This window comes from Epinephelus fuscoguttatus, linkage group LG19 (assembly GCF_011397635.1).
Source record: "Epinephelus fuscoguttatus linkage group LG19, E.fuscoguttatus.final_Chr_v1".
In the NCBI taxonomy this organism is placed as follows: Eukaryota; Metazoa; Chordata; class Actinopteri; order Perciformes; family Serranidae; genus Epinephelus; species Epinephelus fuscoguttatus.
Genome location: NC_064770.1, coordinates 26322659 through 26343089, shown reverse-complemented (window position 1 = coordinate 26343089; position 20431 = coordinate 26322659). Strand labels below are relative to the sequence as shown.

Below are 20431 nucleotides of genomic sequence, written 5' to 3'. Positions count from 1 at the left end.
TAAGACCGCAGTAAAAGAATATTTATTCTTTTTTTACCGTTTGTACCTGGAAAGTGCATCATAGATTTTACAGTAAGCAAAATTCATATTTAAGACATGAACACAACCGAGCGACATTCACAATCATCATGTTTTGGACAGTGTGTTGCATAGGAGGAAACGTCTCTTAAGCAAATGTATAAAAATTATTTATATTCAGATGAAAACGTGGGGAGGTCGACGTGGGCTTTGTTGTTCCATCAGAGCAGGCGTTGTTGGTCAGTTGCCACTTTATGCCTTAACCAAGGCAGCAAACTCTGCAGGGAGACAAGAGAACACACAGTTGGCGTCTGTTTCCTTTTCCCATTCAAAGATACCAAAATGATGGTGTTAGCAGTGTGCATGAGATAGAGTTGATGAGATTGTAGTGTGGGCCTACCATCAGCGCCAATCTTGCCGTCACCGTCGGTGTCGCCGGCCTTGAGGAAATCCTTGGTCTCGGCGTCGGTCAGCGTACGTGCATCAGCCTTGAAGTTCTGCAGAAACAGCCTGCAGACAGACAAAACGCATGGTTAGTTCAGGGACCATGGCTGAGAGATACTTCATATTAATTTTGAGTATTTTGAGTCAGCTGCTCTGATGTGTGGGTATCAATTTAGGGTTAAGGAAGTGAAAGTACTTAAGTGTGTGTCTTACTTCAGCTCCTCCTCCTCAATGAAACCACTCTTGTCCTGGTCGATGATGCCGAAGGCCTTCTTGACATCGTCAGCGGACTTGCCAGACATGCCGCATGTCTTGAAGAACTTCTTGTGGTCGAATGTGCCAGCGTCTGAAATGAATGCATGAATGTTCGACTTTAATCACACACAGAAAATGTAGATGGACAGAAAGCACAGTGATGCTCCAAACAAGAGGAGGGGCTCTGATTGTGATTGTATAGTTATAACTTAAAGAAGCATCTCCCAGAGGTGATTAGAGTCTAGTCTATTCTTGGTTTGCAGGAAGGTCTTTTTGCTTGCATCTGCTTGGTCTGCAAATTTTGCTTTGGTTTGTCACTGTTTCAAAAGGAGTGACTTTTTTCCCTTGTGTGTCTTTTAGTTGTATAAATTGGAAAATGACTTCAATAATCTCTCCAATCCCCCAGCCACCCACCCAGCTGGCAGATTTGGTCCCTCCAGTGTTGGTGACATGGCTACGGCCTTGAACTAAACTAACCTTACAGTGTCAACATTAGATCTTTCCCCTTCCATTTACACCTTTCAAACCCATCCAAAGACCCATCTCTTCTCTATAGCCTCTTCGTCACTGCTTCTATTTTACTTTGCTGTGTGCACCATTGCTTGATCAAGATGTTCTATGCCTCTTATCAATTTACTTATTCTCTTACTGTATCTGTGTTTGAGTTTATTTAATCTCTCTGTAAAGCACTTAGTTTGCTGATTCTAAATCTGCTCTATAAATAAGCTTGACTTCACCTTTGCATCCGTCCAGGGCTGCAGCGACGTCAGCATCAGTCAGTACACCTGCGAAGGCCATTTCGATCTGCAGAAATCAAATACAAGCGATTACTTTACATGCTAATACTAAAGTAGGACTTAGGATGATTTAGTCAGCCATCCTGGGATCTTTCTGTATCAGACATTGGTGGCAACTTGGAGTATAGTCCACTATATTCACATTCGTTTTGTGTTTTAAAGCAAGTAATGAATGACTTTAAGTAGACATTAATCACAATATCATTAATAGCAGCAGAGCATCTCTCCATAATTTACACAGCAGTTGACAAGACATAATAACTCTCTGTTTTAAAATGCTGTTAGTTATTCCAAATGAAATAGAAATAAATTAGAATTATTCAATCCACTTCTTTCTGAGTGGTTTTGATGTTGCATTTCCAAATCCCATTCGAGAGGCTGGTAGCACTTGCTCCCTACTGCAACCCTAAAGATGCTGGGAGGTCTGAGCAGTAGTAATCCGTGTCTCCATGCAGCTCCCGCAAAAGAAAGCCCCGCAAAACCCTTTCTTTGGATGCTGCATTGCAGTTTGCAGTTCGAAGTCCACATTAAAAGTTGGAGGAAAAAAATACATTTTCTCAAAGATGCCCAAGCGTGATGCTGCAGCTGCTGCAAGGATCCCGTGTTTCTTCCCTCCTTCTTTCATTCAGACTCACCTCTTTGTTGTCTTTGCTTTGTAGGGTACAGATGATACAGACAAGTCTCGAGTCGACTGCAGTGATCTTCCCGGTGCTCCCGGTGACCTTTTTATAGTTTCACTCCATCGAAATCTGAGGCATAAGATAACTGACACCGCCGAGAAGGGGGTGGCGAAAATTCGCCCTGCGGCCAGAGAGGGGTCTATTTTAAGTTTCACAAATGAAGACGCTTAAAAGGTGCGTTTGAAGAAGTCTTTAATGTCCCCCCCTCCTAATGCTAAGAATAGGCCTGTGCACTGCTGAGGAGGACGAATTGGAAGTGCTGCTGGACATCACACAGCCGTATTCAAGAGGGATACGGAGCATGCATGCGTTAGAGCCGGCGTAAGTGGCACTAATTTGATGTTTTCCCTCGTTTTGTAAGACATTGTTTTGGACTAATGTGTTCATGAATTTATTAGTGAATTTATCTATTATACTAAGTGTATTCTTTATGTTTAACATTGATATTGTATGTCTTATAGTTTCCTACCTCACAGCCACAATGAGCTTGCGTCACATTGCATTTTCTAAGTGCAGTCGTTTGTGTTTTGTCTCATTCAGTATCATTCCTGTATCTGGGAGGTTGTTTTTTTAAATTCTAATTGAATATTTACATTTAAATCAAGCACACAACAGTCATTATGATGTATAGAAATGGTGTCAATTCCAAATTTCTATCAGTTTAATTTCGACTGGCAAGAAAAATATTTATTATTGTTCTAATTAGTCAAAGTGGACTGAATGATTTTTTTTTTTTTTGAAACACCCCTTCTTCTATTGCTTACTGCACATGAGCCCTTGTCTTTGTCAGCCCTTGTACCATTTTTGTCACTGTAAGAGCTTCAAATGTTTAAAAGCACAAGGGAATGATCATGCAATCAAATCTTTTTGTAACCTTTAAGTAAAATAAAGAAAGAGAAGGATATTCTCAATGGTTCATCTTCCCATTTCTTCTGTCATTGGTACTGCTGAGAATAATTTCGACCTGTAGGTGGCAGCACTGCTCTGTGAGGTCAGGGGACAGCACATTGCTGTCACTATGTCTCTTTCTGTTATGACCACTGGTTGATGGTAACAAGCTCAAAAGTGTCATCGGATAGGGATGAGGGTTTACATATTGCTGACATGAGCATTCGTAGCTTCCCCTTACATTGTAATTTGACTTAAACATGACTGATAGTCTATTTAAAGGCCTACGTCAACAATCACTAAGCTTTATATAACCACTTCAAGAAAACTGAATAAGTTGAATAATGTAAGAACCGTTTATATCACTTAAGATTTGCATCTATGCACCAGATTCAAAGGTCCTGCTGATGCAACAGTGGCTGTTAATAGCCCTCCTGTTGCCACAGCACATCATGTAATCGACTACTCAGCAGTTAGTGGAGAAAAAGACCTTGGAACAGACCACCTAATTACACTATGTGTGACAGCTATCCGTTGCAAACCTCCCTGGATCCAGGAAGTATATGAGCAAAGCCCCCAGGCTATTCCCAATATGTCTGCCAGCTTGTGGCCTCAGCCCAGCTATACTCCCCTTCTCATTAACCAATTATCAGAACAAGTGCTGGGCAGGCCAGTTCAACTGCACCTCCCGAGTATTCAAAATCCCTGGCAGGTTGCCTCCTCCCTCAACGCTTTGTGCTGACATCACCGCAGCTATGTGAACACAGTTGAGTTGTATAATACACCACAGTTTACCAAAACAAAGACGACTGACCTGAAGGAGATGAGTTTACACCAAAAGAGTATTTATTCCTGGTTTTTCACTCTTCCTCAAAAGTGCAGATGGTGTTTGCACAAGTCATTTTTCAGAACAATTTAACACATCTGGGTAGCATTCACAGTAAAATATGTGTTCCTTGTTTAGAAACATTCCGCAGGCAACTCATAAATAAGGTATAAAAAATATTCTGTCAGCTGATGATTACTGAAGCTTGCAGGGAGTTTGCAGTTCCATGAAAAGAAGTGGATCTTGGTCGAGGAAATTTATGCCTTTACGAGGGCAGCAAACTCTGTGGAAGTAGAATAAAAGTGCAATTAGTGGTGAACAAAATGTACTCAGATTATTGTGTCATCAGACTAGTTGGAGCCAATCTCTGGCCAAGACTTTGAGCCTGTGCAGATATTGGCAATATGTGAATGGGTGTTAAATATTAGCCAATGAGTATCAGGATTGTATGTCTCTGCTGTGTTCTGTTACATTCAAAGATCGGTAGGAAAGAAAGAAGTCTCACCATCGACTCCGATCTTGCCATCACCATCACTGTCACCAGCGGCGAGGAAAGTCTTGGTCTCCTTGTCAGTCAGGGCTCTGGCTCCAGCAGAGAAGTTCTGCAGGAACAGCCTGGTGGACGAAACAACAGGGGTTTAATAAACATCTCAGTATATTCTGATTTGGCTGGTTGTAAGTTACTGAGCATGCAGAATGAGGATCCTTAAAAGCATTCTCAGTGTTTAAGAATTCAAGACCAAATGTGACAACAAGCCTGTCTGTAGGGATTTAGACATACGACGTCGTAAAACCTTCAGGCTTCAGTAAACGTGGCCTTTCTTTAGTAACTTTACTGTAGGTAAGTGGGTAGTTTGACCCCCAGATTGAAGCCAAACTAAGACACAATATCTGAATGAGGGTAAAGAGTCCAGCCAAGTGTTAACACTGGGGTTTGAGGTTCCTCCACCAGATGAGTTTGAGCATCAAACATTTAAATTTCTGCATTCTAGTGAATTTAATGCACCAATCAAGAGTGAAAAAGGCCTTTAATTTGTCAAAATAAAAGTCATCTGCTACTTCCAAGTGTTTATTGGAGGGGACAAATGCAGAAGTGCTAAATTTTGACAGGTGTATGTTTCTTGCGTGCCCCCCCCCTGAAATCTACACCTATCGCTACCCCTTGTTTTTCTCAAAGCCACAGTAATATTATATCTGGTGCATATTTTTGGAACCACTGAGGCATTGCTTGCTTAAGTGTGAATTGCTCAAGTGTCTTACTTGAGCTCCTCCTCCTCAATGAAGCCACTGTTGTCCTGGTCAATGATGGCGAAGGCCTTCTTGACCTCATCAGCGGACTTGCCGGACATGCCGCATGCCTTGAAGAACTTCTTGTGGTCGAAGGAGTCGGCAGCTGGAACGAGCATTTTAACACCATTATTAGCACTGCGACAGGCTGCACATATAGGCACGTATAGGACTTCAGTGTTGCTTTAATGTGATAAATGTGGCTGGCAGTTTAGTTCAGTATATTGTGAGCCAATTTGTGTCAATCCTTTTTTATTAATGAATATACATTGTGACAATTCATGATATGCAAGTAATAATAATGTGGATAAAGTGTGTTTGCTGTGTGACAATGAGGCTCACCTGAGCAGCCGGCAATAGCGGCTTTGACATCAGCATCATTGAGGACACCAGCGAAGGCCATTTTTTATTCTGATGGAGGAAAGAAGTCTCAGGGTTAGTGAAAGCATCACAAATCCCACAAAATTGTCATATTGCTGCATTACAAATATCCCTCATTAAAGCAAGAGTCACTGATAGTTTGTATCTGGGTAGGCTCTCCTACTCAAAGGGGCCTAAAATACAGTGGCCCCAAGGAGGTACTCAGAGGATTTGATGAGTCAGTAGTGTTTTTAAATCATCAAACTGAGCCTGAAAGCATGCCTCAGTGGCCAGATGTTAAGTTTCAAGAATTAAACAAGGGTTTTTCTCCTCTGGCTTCACAACACTGTACTGGGAATCGTGTAGAAACCTAAAATATGTTCAAAGCCACTTGTTTGTTTAGGTCACGATGAAACTATTTAATTGCTTTAATTTGCAAAAGCTGACAAGCAGTATCCCCAGCTCTGTTTCTTTTCTTTAATAGTGGGCTAAAGAGCTACTCTTTGCCTCCGGATGTCATCTCATCTCAGGCTCTGTTTATCCCAACGCTGCCATGGCACTAAATAGATGATGCTCCCACTGAGAGGCCAAATCACTGCCACAAATAAAACAACGCAGCTTAGGAAACGCAGTGATGTCGAACGCGTCTGTAGCTTTGGATGTGATATTATTTTGCATCCAGTTTAAAAGAAATAAGGTAAAATCGCGCAATTATCATCCACAAACGTTGATCCCTTGAAACCAAACGGCCTCCTTTGCGCACTGATTGATTCGTCCTGTGGTCCGTGTTGCTCTCTCTATGTTAGCTCCATTTCTCCCTACAGTTATAGTCCAAGAGGATCTCCTCGTCTCGGTGCGCTTTTCCTCCCAGTGCAAACTGTCAGAAGCAGGCCTCACTCACCTTTGGGTTGCGTTGAGGCGAGTGAAAACCAAGGCGGACTCGAGTGAATGCCACTAGCAGCGTTCCCCTTCTCTCTTATATATCCTTGAGCAACACCATTTACAGAGATTTGAGTCTCAGTATCAGGTACCGAGATGTATGGGTTTCTAAAAAAATGTGTCAAGTAGTCTCAACCTATTTTTAGGTGAACAAATGAGGATGGACCATGTGTGCGTTTGCGGAGGCCTATAGCTTGCCGTGTGGAAACCCGAGCAGGCACTCTGCCCACTGACTTCACGGGACATGTTACGCTTGTTTGATTTATAACCAACACCCAAGATGCAGATTCTGATGTTGTACATTTCGTCTGAGATTATTAAAGAAATGTTTGAGAGAGGATGGAGCTACTGTAGGCCATGGGTCAGATCCCCTAATTTGGTTGGGGCCAAATGTCACATGAATGTGCACCATGGACTCGGTGCCAAATTTAACCTCTGTTCACTCTCTTAATGAAGTGAGGAAGTGTTGAACTCGCGGTCTTAAACGTCATGTCCTCAGAAGCATTGGTGCATTTTATCTCCTTGTATCTGATTATGTCTCTCTGCTTGTTAGACATAGTGTGTATTACCGGTAAAATGCTCCATATAGCACATACATGAGCGTCTATCCTGCATAATAGAGCTTCATGGCATGTTTTATCTGCATTATTTGATACGCTTGCCTGTAGTCTGCTTTCGCTTTTTTATTTCCCATACAGTTAGAAGCCCTTTCTTCTCAGTTTTATTATGACTTCATTATAAAACGTTGGAGTAAGGCTCTTGCATGTGAAGGGCTGGAGTTTCAGCACCCTTATGAGATGATCGCAGATGGTGTTATCTGCTGTCCTTTGACATTAACTAGCTAAAAGCAAGGCTATTCTATATTTCCATGTGGTTCATATGAGCTCCACATGCATGAGTGGGGCCTGCACCACCGGATCCCTGTCCTTAGTGGAATGCACCAATCATTCAGACTATTTTTGCGTCCTGTGCGACTGCGTGCGTGAACAAGTTAGCAATATGTTGACAACTCAGTTTACTCTGACGTGGCACAAAACGCAGCTCATTTTTCTGTCTAACTTAATTAATGCAGATATAAACATCCCTCTTGAACTTAATGGCCTCTTTATAAAATGTAAACCCCCAGCTGTTAACCTCATTCCAACCCCACTCACTCATCTCGGTTCTGTAGGCTATACAAAAGAAAGTATCCATACTCATGGTGGTTATCTCCACCTGGGTCTGCAGGAATTTGAAATCCGTCCAGCAGAAGGCAGTAATGATCCTGATAAAGAAAATGTTGGGAATTTTTGTGGACGCAGTCATGTGTCCTAAGTAGGGGTCCCATTCATTTAAAGTGCAAAACTCCCCCATTTTAGGACAAATTATTTTCTCAAGAACAGTGAAATTGGACTGAGAATGGTTTTAGGATATAAGCTGCTCTGCCGTGAATCAGAATGTGGTTTTCCTCATCATGGCAATCATGCCAGTGACTGTCTTGTGGTTGACAGCCCCCATCAGCGCACTTCCATGAGTTTTAGTCATGGGTGGATTAGGAGACCATGGGCCCCTGGGCACAGGCATGCAGAGGGCCAAACCAGTTGTAATACACAGGAGCAAGAAACAGACTTTATAGACGTTTAGCCTCTTTTTGTTGTGGTTTTGTATCTCTTTGTAGTCGTTAGAATCTCTCTGTGGTTGTTATGTCGAGTCTCTTTGTAGTTGTTTACATCTCTTTGTGTCTGTTTTATGCCTCTCAGTGGTCATTTTGAGTCTCTTTGTAGTTGTTTACATCTCTTTGTGTCTGCTTTATGCCTCTTAGTGGTCATTTTGAGTCTCTTTGTAGTTGCTTACGTCTGTGGTTGTTATGTGTCTCTAAGTAGTTATTTTGAGTCCTTTTTGTAGTTGTTTACATCTCTTTGTGGTTGTTATGTGTCTCTCAGTGGTCATTTTGAGTCTCTTTGTAGTTGTTTACATCTCTTTGTAGTTGTTTTGTGTCTCTCAGTGGTCATTTTGAGTGTCTTTGTAGTTCTTTATGTCTCTTTGTAGTTGTTTTGTGTCTACACGTGGTCATTTTGAGTGTCTTTGTAGTTCTTTAAATCTCTTTGTAGTTGTTTGTGTCTTGAAGTGGCCATTTTGAGTGTCTTTGTGGTTGTTTGCATGTCTTTGTGTTTTTTTTTGTGTCTCTAAGTGGTCATTTGAGTCTATTTATAGTTGCTTTTCACTTTATGTATACATTTTAAGACTCATCATAGTTGCTTTGCATTCTTTGTAGTCATTTTGCGTCTCTGTATTGTTGTTTTGCATCTCTAAGGGGTCATTTTGAGTCTCTTTGTCGTCGTTTACATCTCTGTCGTTGTTTTGTGTCTCTAAGTGGTCATTTTGAGTGTCTTTGCAGTTGCTTTTCACTTTATGTAGTTTTCTTGTGTCTCTAAATGGTCAGTTTGAGTCTATTTGTAGTTGCTTTTCACTTTTTGTATGCATATTTCAAGGCTCTTCATAGGTGTTTTGCATCTCTAAATGGTAATTTTGAGTCTCTTTGTGGTTGTTTTGTATCTCTAAGTAGCCATTTTGTGTCTCATTGTGGTTGTTTCCCCCCTGAACTTGTCTTTGTTAGTCACTTTGTGTCTCTTTGCAGTTGTTTTTCGTATCTTTGTAGTCATTTTGTGCCTCATTGTGGTCATTTTGAGTCTCTCGAGGTCGCAACGTGTTTCTTCAAGTGACATTTCTTCTGGTGAAGGCCAGGGGGGCTCTGACACTTAAGGCCCATGAGCTTGTGCCTGGTAGGGCTGTTCACTAATCCATCCATGGTGTCAGTGACATGAGAGAAGTAGTGTATGGCTAAGTCTATAGGCACTCAGCTTATGTTATCTTAAATATTTTAGGATTAAAGCTGTCGAATGGTATTTGTCATTTTATGCTGCGTGATTTAGTCTCTAATAATTTACCATACGCTAATCTTGTTAGTCATCTCTAACTTTTCTTAAAGATGTATTGGATGCCTCTACAGGGTGTGTTAATGAAATGTTGAAGCCTATATGGGACACTTAATGTATCGTCCGTTACAGACAGACAAAAAAAAAGCCCAGCACACAGTGGTAGCCCATCTCCAACACATTTATTAACCCATTCCAGGTACCCGTTTGATTAAACACACACACAACTAATTTCCAACTTCTGTCCACCAAACATCTTACGCATTACTGTATCACATTAACAGGGAGAGCAGCAGGCAGGTAGAGAATATCCAAGGTTTCTGGTCTTTGCATCAAACAATCTGGAAAACCAGGATTCCCCTAAGAAATCCTTTATCTTAAAATAGGGAAAGACAGTCACGGTCAAAGATGCTTCTTCTCTTTATTTCAGGATATCACAGAACTCTGTGGGGGAGAAACAGAAACAGTGGGTTTAGGAAGAGATTAACAAGTTCTCCAGGCAAGACGCCAGTGTCACACAACATTATGGTTAAGCAGGATGACTAAACAAACAAATTATTCTGTGCTTACTTTTATAGTGGATTTGTATGTGCTTCTTTTTATAGACTGAAATTTCAGCACTAAGTAATGGACAGCTCCCCTGCACAGACGGCTGCTGACAGCCTCTTCTTTTTTTTTGGATGTTTTACACGCACCCACCTTCCAACCCAATCTTGCCATCACCATCCTTATCGCCTGCAGCCATCAGAGCCTTGGTCTCAGCCACAGTCAGCTCCCTTGCCTCCGGAAAGAAATTCTGAAGGAACCGTCTGATGGGTGCATACAAAATACCAGCCATAAGTTCAGACTTATGTCATCATATCATCATAGACTTTATCTTTTCTGATGCCATTTTCTCCCCCTCTAGGCCTTTCTGAGCAGTTCCAATCCCCCTCCCCATCACTCAGTCGCCTGCCCTCCCCCTCATGTATTAACTGAGTTAATTCACAGCGGTAATGCTGCTCCATTCATACACTGACCTCTGCCTGTGGGCTATTAGGGAGTTACAACATAGATGTAGCACACATGCACAAAGACACACGCACACACACTACCCTTACTTGAGCTCCTCCTCTTCAATGTATCCACTCCTGTCTTGGTCCAGGACTGTAAACACTTTTCTTCCATCTGCCTCAGATGAGCCGGTCAGTCCCACTTGTGCAAAGAACGACTTGAAGTCAAATGTGCCTGGAGCTACAGAGGCAAAGAGAGAGAGACAGAGACGAAGAGAGCAAGAGAGGCAGACAGATGTGGGAGTGAGGGGTCGATCCCAGAATGACAAGAAAGCAGGAATGGCGAGCGACTGAATAGAGATGTCGCATTAACTCATTCGCTCAGATGACTTTCATTCTTCAACCGATGACATTTACCAATATACACCCCGTAGCGCATCACTGTCTTATACCATTATAGGCTATGGCATTATGCCATTGAAACAGTCAAAGCACACTGAATTTCGCCCATGGGTTGATTGCAAACCTAAATGTTAAAAGCCCTTTATTTATCAAGCTGTTCAAAGTGGAAATTCTCATCTAGGATGTCATTGAAAATGGCATGATGAATAAGGCTTGCAGCCACACTTTGAGCAATTATACCTTTACACTTTGAGCATTTCAGTTTACCATCACTTCTTACAATACATCACATAAATACTACCTCTTTTATTTGATACATTAATGTTGTTATGCCTGAAACATTGCTAACAGGGTGGGGTTTCTTGAATTAAGAGCACATAAGCGCTGACATTTGATATCAATCTGAGGGGTTGAGATGTGTCTGCCTTGTCATGCAAACATAATTGCTAGCTATAAATGATTAAGTGCTCTAGGATGATAGTGGCTGTATGTGATTTGGCTGTTTCTGCTCAACATAAACACTTTGGTATCTGGGTGGTGTCTGCTCTCCTGCCACATGGCTGCCAGGTTACCTGAGGCTCCCTGCCCCCACTGTGAACAACACATCATACAGGTATCCCTTGTGGGAATGACAATGTCCCTCTTTCTCTCTCCCTGTGCACTATGTGAGTGGATTCATATTCACTTATGTGTTCTTGCGTTAATTATTAGATGCTTGTAAAGTGTGTGTACCCCCCTGCGTGTGAGCGTGTGTGTGCTGTCTGACTCACCTTGACAAGCCTGGACCGCTGCCTTGATGTCCTCGTCGCTCAGCATCCCTGCAAATGCCATGGTCCTCTGTAGCTGCCTGAGGGGTGCAAACACACATGCACAGAGGAAATGCAAAGTGACAGTAAATGAAAGTGGTGCAGGTGTTTTCTGCTGTCAGATAACAGTCTCTGTCAGATTAAAACTTGTGGATATATTTAGCATTATTAGTTCTCTGTGGGGTGTCTTCAGGTAAAGCAGCACTGTCGAAAAACAAGGTGCTGAGTGGTATCTTTAATCAGTGGGGCTTTGCCATTTTGACCTGTCAAGTTCAACTAGATTAACAAAAGATGCAAATTATCTCAGTGAAATAAACAGATATATTTCATCATATGACATGGTCTAAATCATATGAGAATTCCCTCATGATCACAAAATGAAAGTTGCTGCAACTTGAAGGAGCAAACACAAACATGGACTTGAGCATCTTAATTTTTATTCGCCCCTCGTTGAAAGCAAAAGAACTGAGATGCTTTAAGGCACAAAACACACACACAACTGCCAGCTATCCTCACACAAACACTGCCGTGCACATGAATTTGCAAAAAGGCTTGGTACTCACCGTGCTTCGGGTGAGGTTTGCACTGTCTGTAGCCTGTGATGCGCAGATCTCTGCTTCCCTTGCTTTGTGCTTAAAAGCCACCAACACGCTCTTGCAGCTTCGTGATCCAGAGTGCAAGAAGCAACCTGACGTATCTGTCCTCAAACCCAGGGAGATTTCCCCCACGCCACAGAATGCCTCCTCCTCCTTCATCAGTTAATCAGAGCAGATAATTTTCTCACTCATTTTGTTGTGCAAACTTGCAGGCACAAGAAAAAATACAGTAAAAATATTACTACCCCAATTTGACAGATATAAATATAATTTAGTGCAGATTTTTGCATTTGATTTATCTTAACCTTTCTGCTTTTACTGCTACAAAAACTAAGCTGTTACTATGGTCATATTAATATTAATAAGGAATAATTATATAAAACAAAGATGTAGGTGAACTCAGTCCATAAGATAAATGTGATTATTATCAATCAGCCATGTGTGCTTAATTTTACTATTAATTATGTCTGGTAATCTTAAAAAAAATGCATTACACACACATGTACATGCAGCTCTCTTGTTGTGAGTCTAAGCTATATATAACAAAGGGGGGATATGTGAGTTTGTCTTGTTAACAAGCAGAGCATTGCAATAATTAAATCTGGTGATATATTCTTTATTTAAAGATTTTTTCACACCTCAATCAATTATCATGTTCTTTGGCTTGAAACGTACAGGTACATAGAGGTATGGCTGTCTGTGATATATAACAACTTGTCTGTTCAAGACCATCTTTCCTGTCTTTGTGGCTGTTGTGGAAAAAAATAGGATGAAAAATTGGGATAGGAAGAATATGATTTTGTTTGTTTAGCTATGAGTATTCACTAATAGGAGATATAAAGTGTCCCTGTAAATCTTACACCCAGCTATATTCATGTGATATCACAAGACAGAAAATAAAACAATATCCAGGCTCGTGCCAGCAATAGAGCACCAGTCAAATTACCCTGTCCACCTATTAAATGTCGCTTGGCAGTTTATGGTTGGCCGTAAATCCAAAAATAAACATTTATTACAGACAGGTCATCTTTCCAAACCAGCGTTACGCGCCTCACATGGTTGGCAAGTGACTAGATGTAAAAAGCTTTCTTCAGCTTTGATACAAAGCACTGGATTTACGTGACTGATAATAAAGCTCGAAGCTGATTGGCTCTGCGCGCAAAACGCGAGGGCATTCTCCGCTGCGATTGGCTCGATAACGTGTCAATCATTTGAGGATTTACGCCTCACTCCGTGATGTGACGTTATACAGGAACATGGCGCTCTGGAGGGGAGGTGTTTCATGATAGTCAGGGCTATTGATTAATTTCCTTTAGCTGTGTTCTTTTAAATAACACTAAGGTACATACAGCGAATATGATAGGCCGTGAAAGGTGATCGCTCCTTTTGTCTCCATGGACAACGGGACACTACATTTCGTAGCGCTGTTTGCTGTCGTCAGCTGAAACTGTTAGCATTTACATGCTAGCTGAAGCTAGTTAGCCGGCTAACAGTGAGTAGCTAACGTTAAACAGACCGAAAAAATGCTTGTTTATGTAGCCTACGCTGACGTTAATGTGATTATCAATGATTGAAACACGCTATTTAGTATCAAATCAGCCATTTATTGTTTAGGACGACGATTCCGAGTAGCTAACATTTTGTTAGCTAAGCTAGGAGGATGGAGAGCCGCCATGGATATGTTTTGTTGCTGGCCAGTGGGATTTTCCTGTCGGCGTTTTGGCTGTCTGAAGGTGCCCCTCTTCAGTATCCTCACACATCAGGTGAGACAGCTGATTGTAAGCTGATACACAGATAAGAGACTGTTTGTTTGTCCACTACAACTCCTGTCTATCCAGCTGCTTAGCTAGCAGATGTTTCTGTTAGCTCGTATTTGCTGTTTGGGGTGGGTGCTAATCAGCAGCTAAAGGCTAACAACACAACAACCTGGCTGCATTTGATGCTAACCAATAAAGACTGTTATCATTGTATATGGATATTTCAACTAGTGTTTGTTTAATATCATATTTGAAATGGTAGTTTATTCTGTCTAGCATATATGGACTGATGAATCTTTAAATAATGCTTACAGTAACAGCATATCATCGTCACGACTCTGCTAACAGCAAACAGGTAAACAGAAACCATACACTCTTCCTCTAAGAAAACTCAGAAAATACTTATTAACCAGTCTGGGTTATGTCTGATTGATATTTAACGCAAATCAATCAGCCTCAAGGTAGCAGGGATGTGTCTGAGTTAATATAATACAGTCTAATGTAACTGCAGGTACACAGATGTTAATCTGTCAGTGGGGTTGGTCCAGTCATTGACATTTAACTGCGTTTATGGGACAATAGACTGGATGTTGGCCTACCAGCATGGAAACACTGCTTTTTGGTTTTGAAGTGAACCTTGAATAACGTCTTTTATGAGGACAATAGTGGCCTCACACTGCTGACATCACAGAATTAGCCATGGGTGTGATCATCTGATTGTTTTAGAATGAATGAAAATGTTTTTATGGCAGGAAAATGTTTGCCATCTTTTGCCAGTGTTAAGATTAACAGAAATGAGAGAAGTGTGAAAACTATTCAATTCTAGCTGTTTTACTTGGCAGGCTGTGCGACATGCCAGATTACTGTTCTGTAACTGGATGAATTGGAGGATCATGTGATCATTTGAGTCATGTATGAGGTAAAGATGATAAAACATTTGGTGACAGCTTCTCACTGATTTCACCTCAATGTTCACTCATTCATAAATGTCACACCAATTGAAGGAGATGAACCAACTCCAGATATTATCACTTCTTGATAATATCTGGAGTGATAATATCTGGAGTGATAATATCACTTCTTGATACACCAGTAATGTTGTGGATGCCATACATCCGCAAAGAGACAAGGAAATTGTTTCGGAGTTTTCGTTTTTTTGCAGCTCTTTCATGCAAGAGGCTCAGTCAACCTGCTTCCTTGTGAGAGATGCAGATATGAATATCCTGTAGGGATCGGTAATGTGTAACCGTAACACATTCCAATCTTATCACCGCCAGTCAATGATTAGCAACAGGGTTGTTTGCTTATCATAATCCAGCATACAGGAGAGTCATGTGGCAATATGAGCATGCATTTTATGCTTTTATTACAGTGCAATCTGCTCTTTGCTCCACTTAACCAGTCTTCATTTTTCCAGTTCGTACAGATGTGCAGTTATACTGTTTTTCTTTTCAGTTATGAGTTGCAGGCGAGGTCATATGTATAAGATCAAGAACTGGAAAGTCACTTGCGAAGCCTGTCTCTAAGCGAGGTGTGCTGTGTTTACATCAAACACTGGTAGAGGTAGATGGGTAAGCTTCAAGGGAAGTGTCAATGTTTTAACTGTAGTAACAGCCAGGTGATAGTGGCATGTCTGGGCTGTTCGTCAAAGTGGACATTGGCCTTAACCCTCCATAACCATGCTAGAAGTGTAAATCACGAGTTTCAACACGACAATATATTATGTAAAGTCTTTGGACAATGATACGATATTTGCTGATATCACAAAGTCTGCCATGATACAGGTTTGATTTGATTTAATTCAGGGGCCTTTGATTGATATGAGACGGTGTCAGTAAATTTCGTCATTGTCATTTTCCTGGGAGCTTGACATGATGTGCTTGGCACTAGCACGGTAGCATTGATTGAATGTTAGGAAGGAGGTGCGCTGGGATGGAAACGGTGACACAGTTTGCCATGGTAATTTCAAAATGAGGCGTATCTCAAAGAGAGGATATGTATCTATGTTTTCACTTCACATCAAAAGTATTGGATCATCGATCATTGAATCAACATATCAGTCCAGATGGATGTACATTACATTACTACTCCAGGCTCTAGGCTGCAGAGGATGCTGATTTTACAACACTTGCACTGTTGACCAGTCTATAAACAGTGTGTTTTAACAGTTAAAATATTGCTAATTTATAATTGAAAATAACAGAACACAGTCTTGCTAATACGGATCCCTACAAGCGGCCTAAGTATTGCTCTTCATTTGATCGATGGAGCTCAGTGCTTCCTATCGAAGCAGCCAGACAAATCTTAGCAGAACCCAAACATGTCAGCCAGACAATGCCATCCCTCATCCTGTATGTAACTGAAAGTGCAGACATCCACTGTTGTGCACACTGGTGGGTGAAATCTGCAAAAATGGGTCAGCTCCTCCTCTGCGTGAATGCCTACTGAAATATGCAGTGGAACCGAAATAAGACCTGGCAGCTCCCTGCCGTATTGGTCCCAAAAACCAGTTGAGTCATTTGGCGGGGCCTGCCAAGTCATAATATGAACCCATGACTCAGATAAGGCCTAACCGAGGAGAACTGATCCCATGTAGGGCTGCCGTGACCCAGCTCCTGTTTTTTTTATCTGACTGCTGCTGCAGCCTCACTGGGAGTCCTGCACTGCCTTGGAACCCTGTTGCTCCGCTGAAACAGACAACGAGGCTTTTTTTGTATCAAAAAGCTGCCTGCAGTTACAGCCAAATGTTTTTCACAGGATTCTTGGGAAGTTAAGCTTTATTAAAGCCAATTGGGATTTTCTGTGAACGATTACTCCTGCCAATGACAGATACTAGTTTTGTAATTTATAAATTGGAGATGGAGGAAGTGTTTTGTGAAAAATAGGCACATGTGACATATTTTGGATCTGACTATAACAGGGCTTAAGTTTTGGTTCATTATTAGTTCACTCTGATTCATCATACTCGAAATTCTTGCCAGTCTAGAATTATGAAACATATGTGTTTCATAAGCGGATGGTCTTACGCCAGGATCAGTCTACATGGTATCTGTTTGATAATGTTTTTTTAATCTGATGGATGTGCGATTTTAGAAAATAACTTAAACTCAGGCGAAGTATGTCTTCTGTTTTTCAGTCCCTCCTCTGCATAGCATCGTGAAAGGCTGAAGTCAGGGGTTTCCTTGTCTTAGTATGAGGCTATAGTGGTACGCATCAGGGTGTAGTGGAGGCGGGAGCGGGCTGTTGCGTGACATGGTGACAGTACAGTAATGCATGCAGCAGATATTCCTTCCTGCTGTAAACGTTTATGTTTATGGAGGGTTGATGTTTACCTAAACTGTAAACTGTGCCTGTAGGTCTGCACCTCACCAGTTTAACTAACAAATGTCCAAATAGAGGTTTATATGTAAATTTGACTCAGTTTTAATGTGTGTTAAACTACTGCCTGTGACTCACACTGAAGATCTGGCAGGAGGAAATTGCCCAGTGGTGTTTCTGGCACGCCACATTGTTCGTCGCCTTTGTTCACCTATTCTGACGTTGTTCCTTCCCTCCAGACAACATTAATTCCTCTGGCTTGCTCCTTGCATTTATTTTACTCTCCTTATGCTGCTGATGTGTCACTTGTTGTAATGTAAAATATTGTGTAGTCTGTGGTCCTGATTGAGGCATGTAAAGCAGATTCGGTCGATTAGGTCGGGCTGCGTCAGCTCTCAGTTCTCCTCCTGCTCCCTCCGCTTACAACTACACCACAAAGGCAAGGCAAATTTATTTATGTAGCACATTTCATACTCAAAGGCAACCCAAAGTGCTTTGCAGATTAGTCAGGTCAAGTCAAAGTTCATTATAGTCCACAAAGCATCCTTTAAAGGGCTGTAGTAATAATAATTTAATTCCAGTTTCATCCATAAAGCCTAACATCACAAATCACATTTTGCCTCAGAGGGTTTTACAGCATGCAACATCCAACTGTTCTCTCCCAGAAAACCCTTTAACTGGGCAAACATGGTTGAAATTCAAGGGAAAGCATCTTCCAGATTAACCGAGTACAACCTTCAGTAGACCATCTAAGACTTAATAAGGCCCATTACTTCCCCTCTGATGTCAGTGATAAATTACAAGGTGGGAATAACAGCTGTAAGTACACATCTACAGTTAGAGCTCCATCCGCTGGGCCTGCATCCTGACGATGGACCCATTTAATCTTTAATTCCCCTTCTCATCAATATTTTAGCACAGACAGCGTTTCTCTATCGCAATCGTTCGCATGGAGGAGAGATTTTGTTGAAGTAACCCTCTGGAAACAGCCACCACTTAGAAATAAGTAGAGCAACAGTGTATTAGAGTGGCTGTTTTGCATCACACTATATCTGCTTTTACTTTTCCTAAAGGCCAACATACCTGCGGTGTCGCTGACTGAGGATGATCTAATGTTGTGATCTTATTTTGATCCCAAGTGAAGAGACCAGATTGAGCAACCCTGTCTATTTTTGGAGGTGATCGCTTACCGCACTGCTGTGGTAGACATGAAATGAATCTCAATCATGGCTGACACTCTGGATCATATCTAATGCCCCCCAGGGAGGTAAAGTGTTTGCTGCTCATCTCATCTGCTATCTGATGGGCTGTGCTGTCTGGATGCGCAACTGCTCCATCAGACCAGACCTGACTGGGAGTGCGATCACTGCTCTGACTGTTGTTCAGTTCTTACCTCTGGTAAATTTCACGGGAATGATTTATTTATGAATCGGGGGAAGGTAGGACTTGACGCAAGATTGATTAATTCACTTCTACATGAGAACTTTGGGGCGAGGGTTTGGCTGAAGGTGCCATTTTGTCAGCCTTAACAATGGTATGGTCGTTGGTTTAGGCCAGGTCCATAAGGATAAGTCTAAAAGCATTGTTTACATGTACAAACAACATGCACCCACACAAGCTTTCAGACTGTTTTCGAGATCTGAAAATGCCAAAATGATGCACAGAAAAATAACTAAATCTGTTTTTCTTCAGCAAACAACAACATTATGCATTTCAGCCATCACCTGCTTACGAGTGTGACAGACACAACCCAGTTTCTCTCCTCGCTTCCTACTCGCCAGGTTTCAATAAGGCAGAGCACACAGTTTAGATATTCACGCTGACACTCAGTCGACTTTCTATTTCTTCTGATATCTGCATTCGTATGAAATTTATCAAAAAGGTTATCTCAGAATAGCAGTAATTCCTGTGCTGCTGCACTGAGAGCATTGATCAGCTCATAATTTTCTGCTTGTTAAATCCTCTACCAATCTAAATATAAATACAGATTAATGATGACACATGTATCGTGGGATAAGCTATTCAAAGAGATTTGGAGACGACAGAAAATTAGGTTGTTTTTTTTGTAACATTGCAGGACCAGACTGTCCAAGCATTCATTTGCCACCATGTAGAGAAGCTGTGCTTGCACCATCCACACTGAAATGTACATTATTTTTCAACTGAGCCCATCTAGGGCTAAGACATATTACTTTTGACTGTAGACATACTATCCTTAATCTGGGGTTCAATTTATTCCTGAAGGTTGACTGTTTATAATGCACTCTGTTTGCTTAATCCTTCATGTACTGATGTGAAACCAACTAGAAGAGGGTTTGTAGTGTGGATGGATTCAGCGCCCGCCTTCATCTGTCAGGAATTTGTAGTTCAGCAGAAGGAGACTCAGTAGGTGTTGATTCTCCCCTCTAGCAGACAGGATGTACCTGACAAGCTACAACCAGTGGGAGACAGAATAAACACAGGAGGGAGAAATGTGGGCACAAATTTGCGCTGTTCTCTCAGCACACTCACTCACACACACACATCCCGAAGGTATGATGCAGAGGGCCGAGATTATGTTTACTCATTACAGTGTGATACGACATAGTGAAATTACAACACAAGTCAAATTGTGCACCTGGATTCAGAGATTCAGATCTCTTCTGGGGACATCCACAAAAATACACGTGAGCTGCATGTGGAAAGGTTTGACTTGAATGTCTTCTGACCGTTTACTCACCTACAGCGGTGACTATGACGGACAAAAGTGGCCAGCACTCGCACCTTTCAAATGAGAAGTTAGAAATGAGCAGTAACATTTGGGACATGAGAAGACGAGGCGGACATGTGGTGGAAGAACACGATGACAGGCTCACACTTACGGCCAACTAAAGGTTGAGCTTTTGTCAGAATTACGCACGATTTAAACACTTAGTCGGTGCACGTGATCATCTTTGTGGGCTTTCAATCCAGGGAGAACATATTTTTAAGACATGGCTGCAGTGTCTTTGGGTTGGTTTGATAATTGCCATGTAAATTTGTTTTTGCTGCCCCTTTCAGCTCACCTTTATTTCCTGTAATAGCACAGGAATAAACTAAAGGCGCTGGAATAAATTGGATAGTTAGTGTTTTGTGTGTGAGGCAGTCTCCAGAATAAACATGTTGCACTAAA

The 20431-nt window shown here is 41.6% G+C and overlaps 4 protein-coding genes across 4 annotated transcripts in view; 1 reads left to right on the top strand and 3 right to left on the bottom strand.

Moving 5' to 3' along the window:
- Positions 1–2306, bottom strand: LOC125880110 (parvalbumin beta-like). The gene is made up of 5 exons (XM_049562388.1): positions 2150–2306; positions 1455–1521; positions 676–808; positions 419–528; positions 1–296 (listed from the first exon to the last, which is right to left on the bottom strand). Exons 2-5 carry the CDS (start codon positions 1513–1515, stop codon positions 271–273), a joined length of 330 nt encoding a protein of 109 aa, XP_049418345.1. The 5' UTR covers positions 1516–1521; positions 2150–2306; the 3' UTR covers positions 1–270.
- A 1600-nt stretch (positions 2307–3906) lies between these two features.
- On the bottom strand, positions 3907–6545 carry LOC125880111 (parvalbumin beta-like). The gene is made up of 5 exons (XM_049562389.1): positions 6457–6545; positions 5538–5606; positions 5169–5301; positions 4414–4523; positions 3907–4191 (listed from the first exon to the last, which is right to left on the bottom strand). The coding sequence occupies exons 2-5, from the start codon at positions 5596–5598 to the stop codon at positions 4166–4168; spliced, it is 330 nt and encodes a 109-aa protein (XP_049418346.1). The 5' UTR covers positions 5599–5606; positions 6457–6545; the 3' UTR covers positions 3907–4165.
- A 3033-nt stretch (positions 6546–9578) lies between these two features.
- Positions 9579–20431, bottom strand: part of pvalb5 (parvalbumin 5) — an 18046-nt gene continuing 7193 nt past the window's right edge. The window contains exons 3-7 of the mRNA XM_049562390.1: positions 12173–12358; positions 11574–11650; positions 10510–10642; positions 10109–10218; positions 9579–9853 (exon numbers count right to left, since the gene is read on the bottom strand). Coding sequence (XP_049418347.1) covers positions 9831–9853; positions 10109–10218; positions 10510–10642; positions 11574–11634 — 327 coding nt within the window. The 5' untranslated portion in view covers positions 11635–11650; positions 12173–12358 and the 3' untranslated portion in view covers positions 9579–9830. The remainder of the gene's footprint in view (positions 9854–10108; positions 10219–10509; positions 10643–11573; positions 11651–12172; positions 12359–20431) is intronic.
- lmtk2 (lemur tyrosine kinase 2) overlaps positions 13450–20431 on the top strand; it is a 27520-nt gene continuing 20538 nt past the window's right edge. The window contains exon 1 of the mRNA XM_049562387.1: positions 13450–13968. Coding sequence (XP_049418344.1) covers positions 13866–13968 — 103 coding nt within the window. The 5' untranslated portion in view covers positions 13450–13865. The remainder of the gene's footprint in view (positions 13969–20431) is intronic.

Coding starts and splice junctions, on each gene's coding strand:
- LOC125880110 (XM_049562388.1), bottom strand. CDS start 1,515: ATGGCCTTCGCAGGTGTACTGACTGATGCTGACGTCGCTGCAGCCCTG. Junction 529..675: donor ATTGAGGAGGAGGAGCTGAA/GTAAGACACACA, acceptor GTCTGTCTGCAG/GCTGTTTCTGCAGAACTTCA. Junction 297..418: donor CGGCAAGATTGGCGCTGATG/GTAGGCCCACAC, acceptor GTCTCCCTGCAG/AGTTTGCTGCCTTGGTTAAG.
- LOC125880111 (XM_049562389.1), bottom strand. CDS start 5,598: ATGGCCTTCGCTGGTGTCCTCAATGATGCTGATGTCAAAGCCGCTATT. Junction 4,524..5,168: donor ATTGAGGAGGAGGAGCTCAA/GTAAGACACTTG, acceptor TTCGTCCACCAG/GCTGTTCCTGCAGAACTTCT. Junction 4,192..4,413: donor TGGCAAGATCGGAGTCGATG/GTGAGACTTCTT, acceptor CTACTTCCACAG/AGTTTGCTGCCCTCGTAAAG.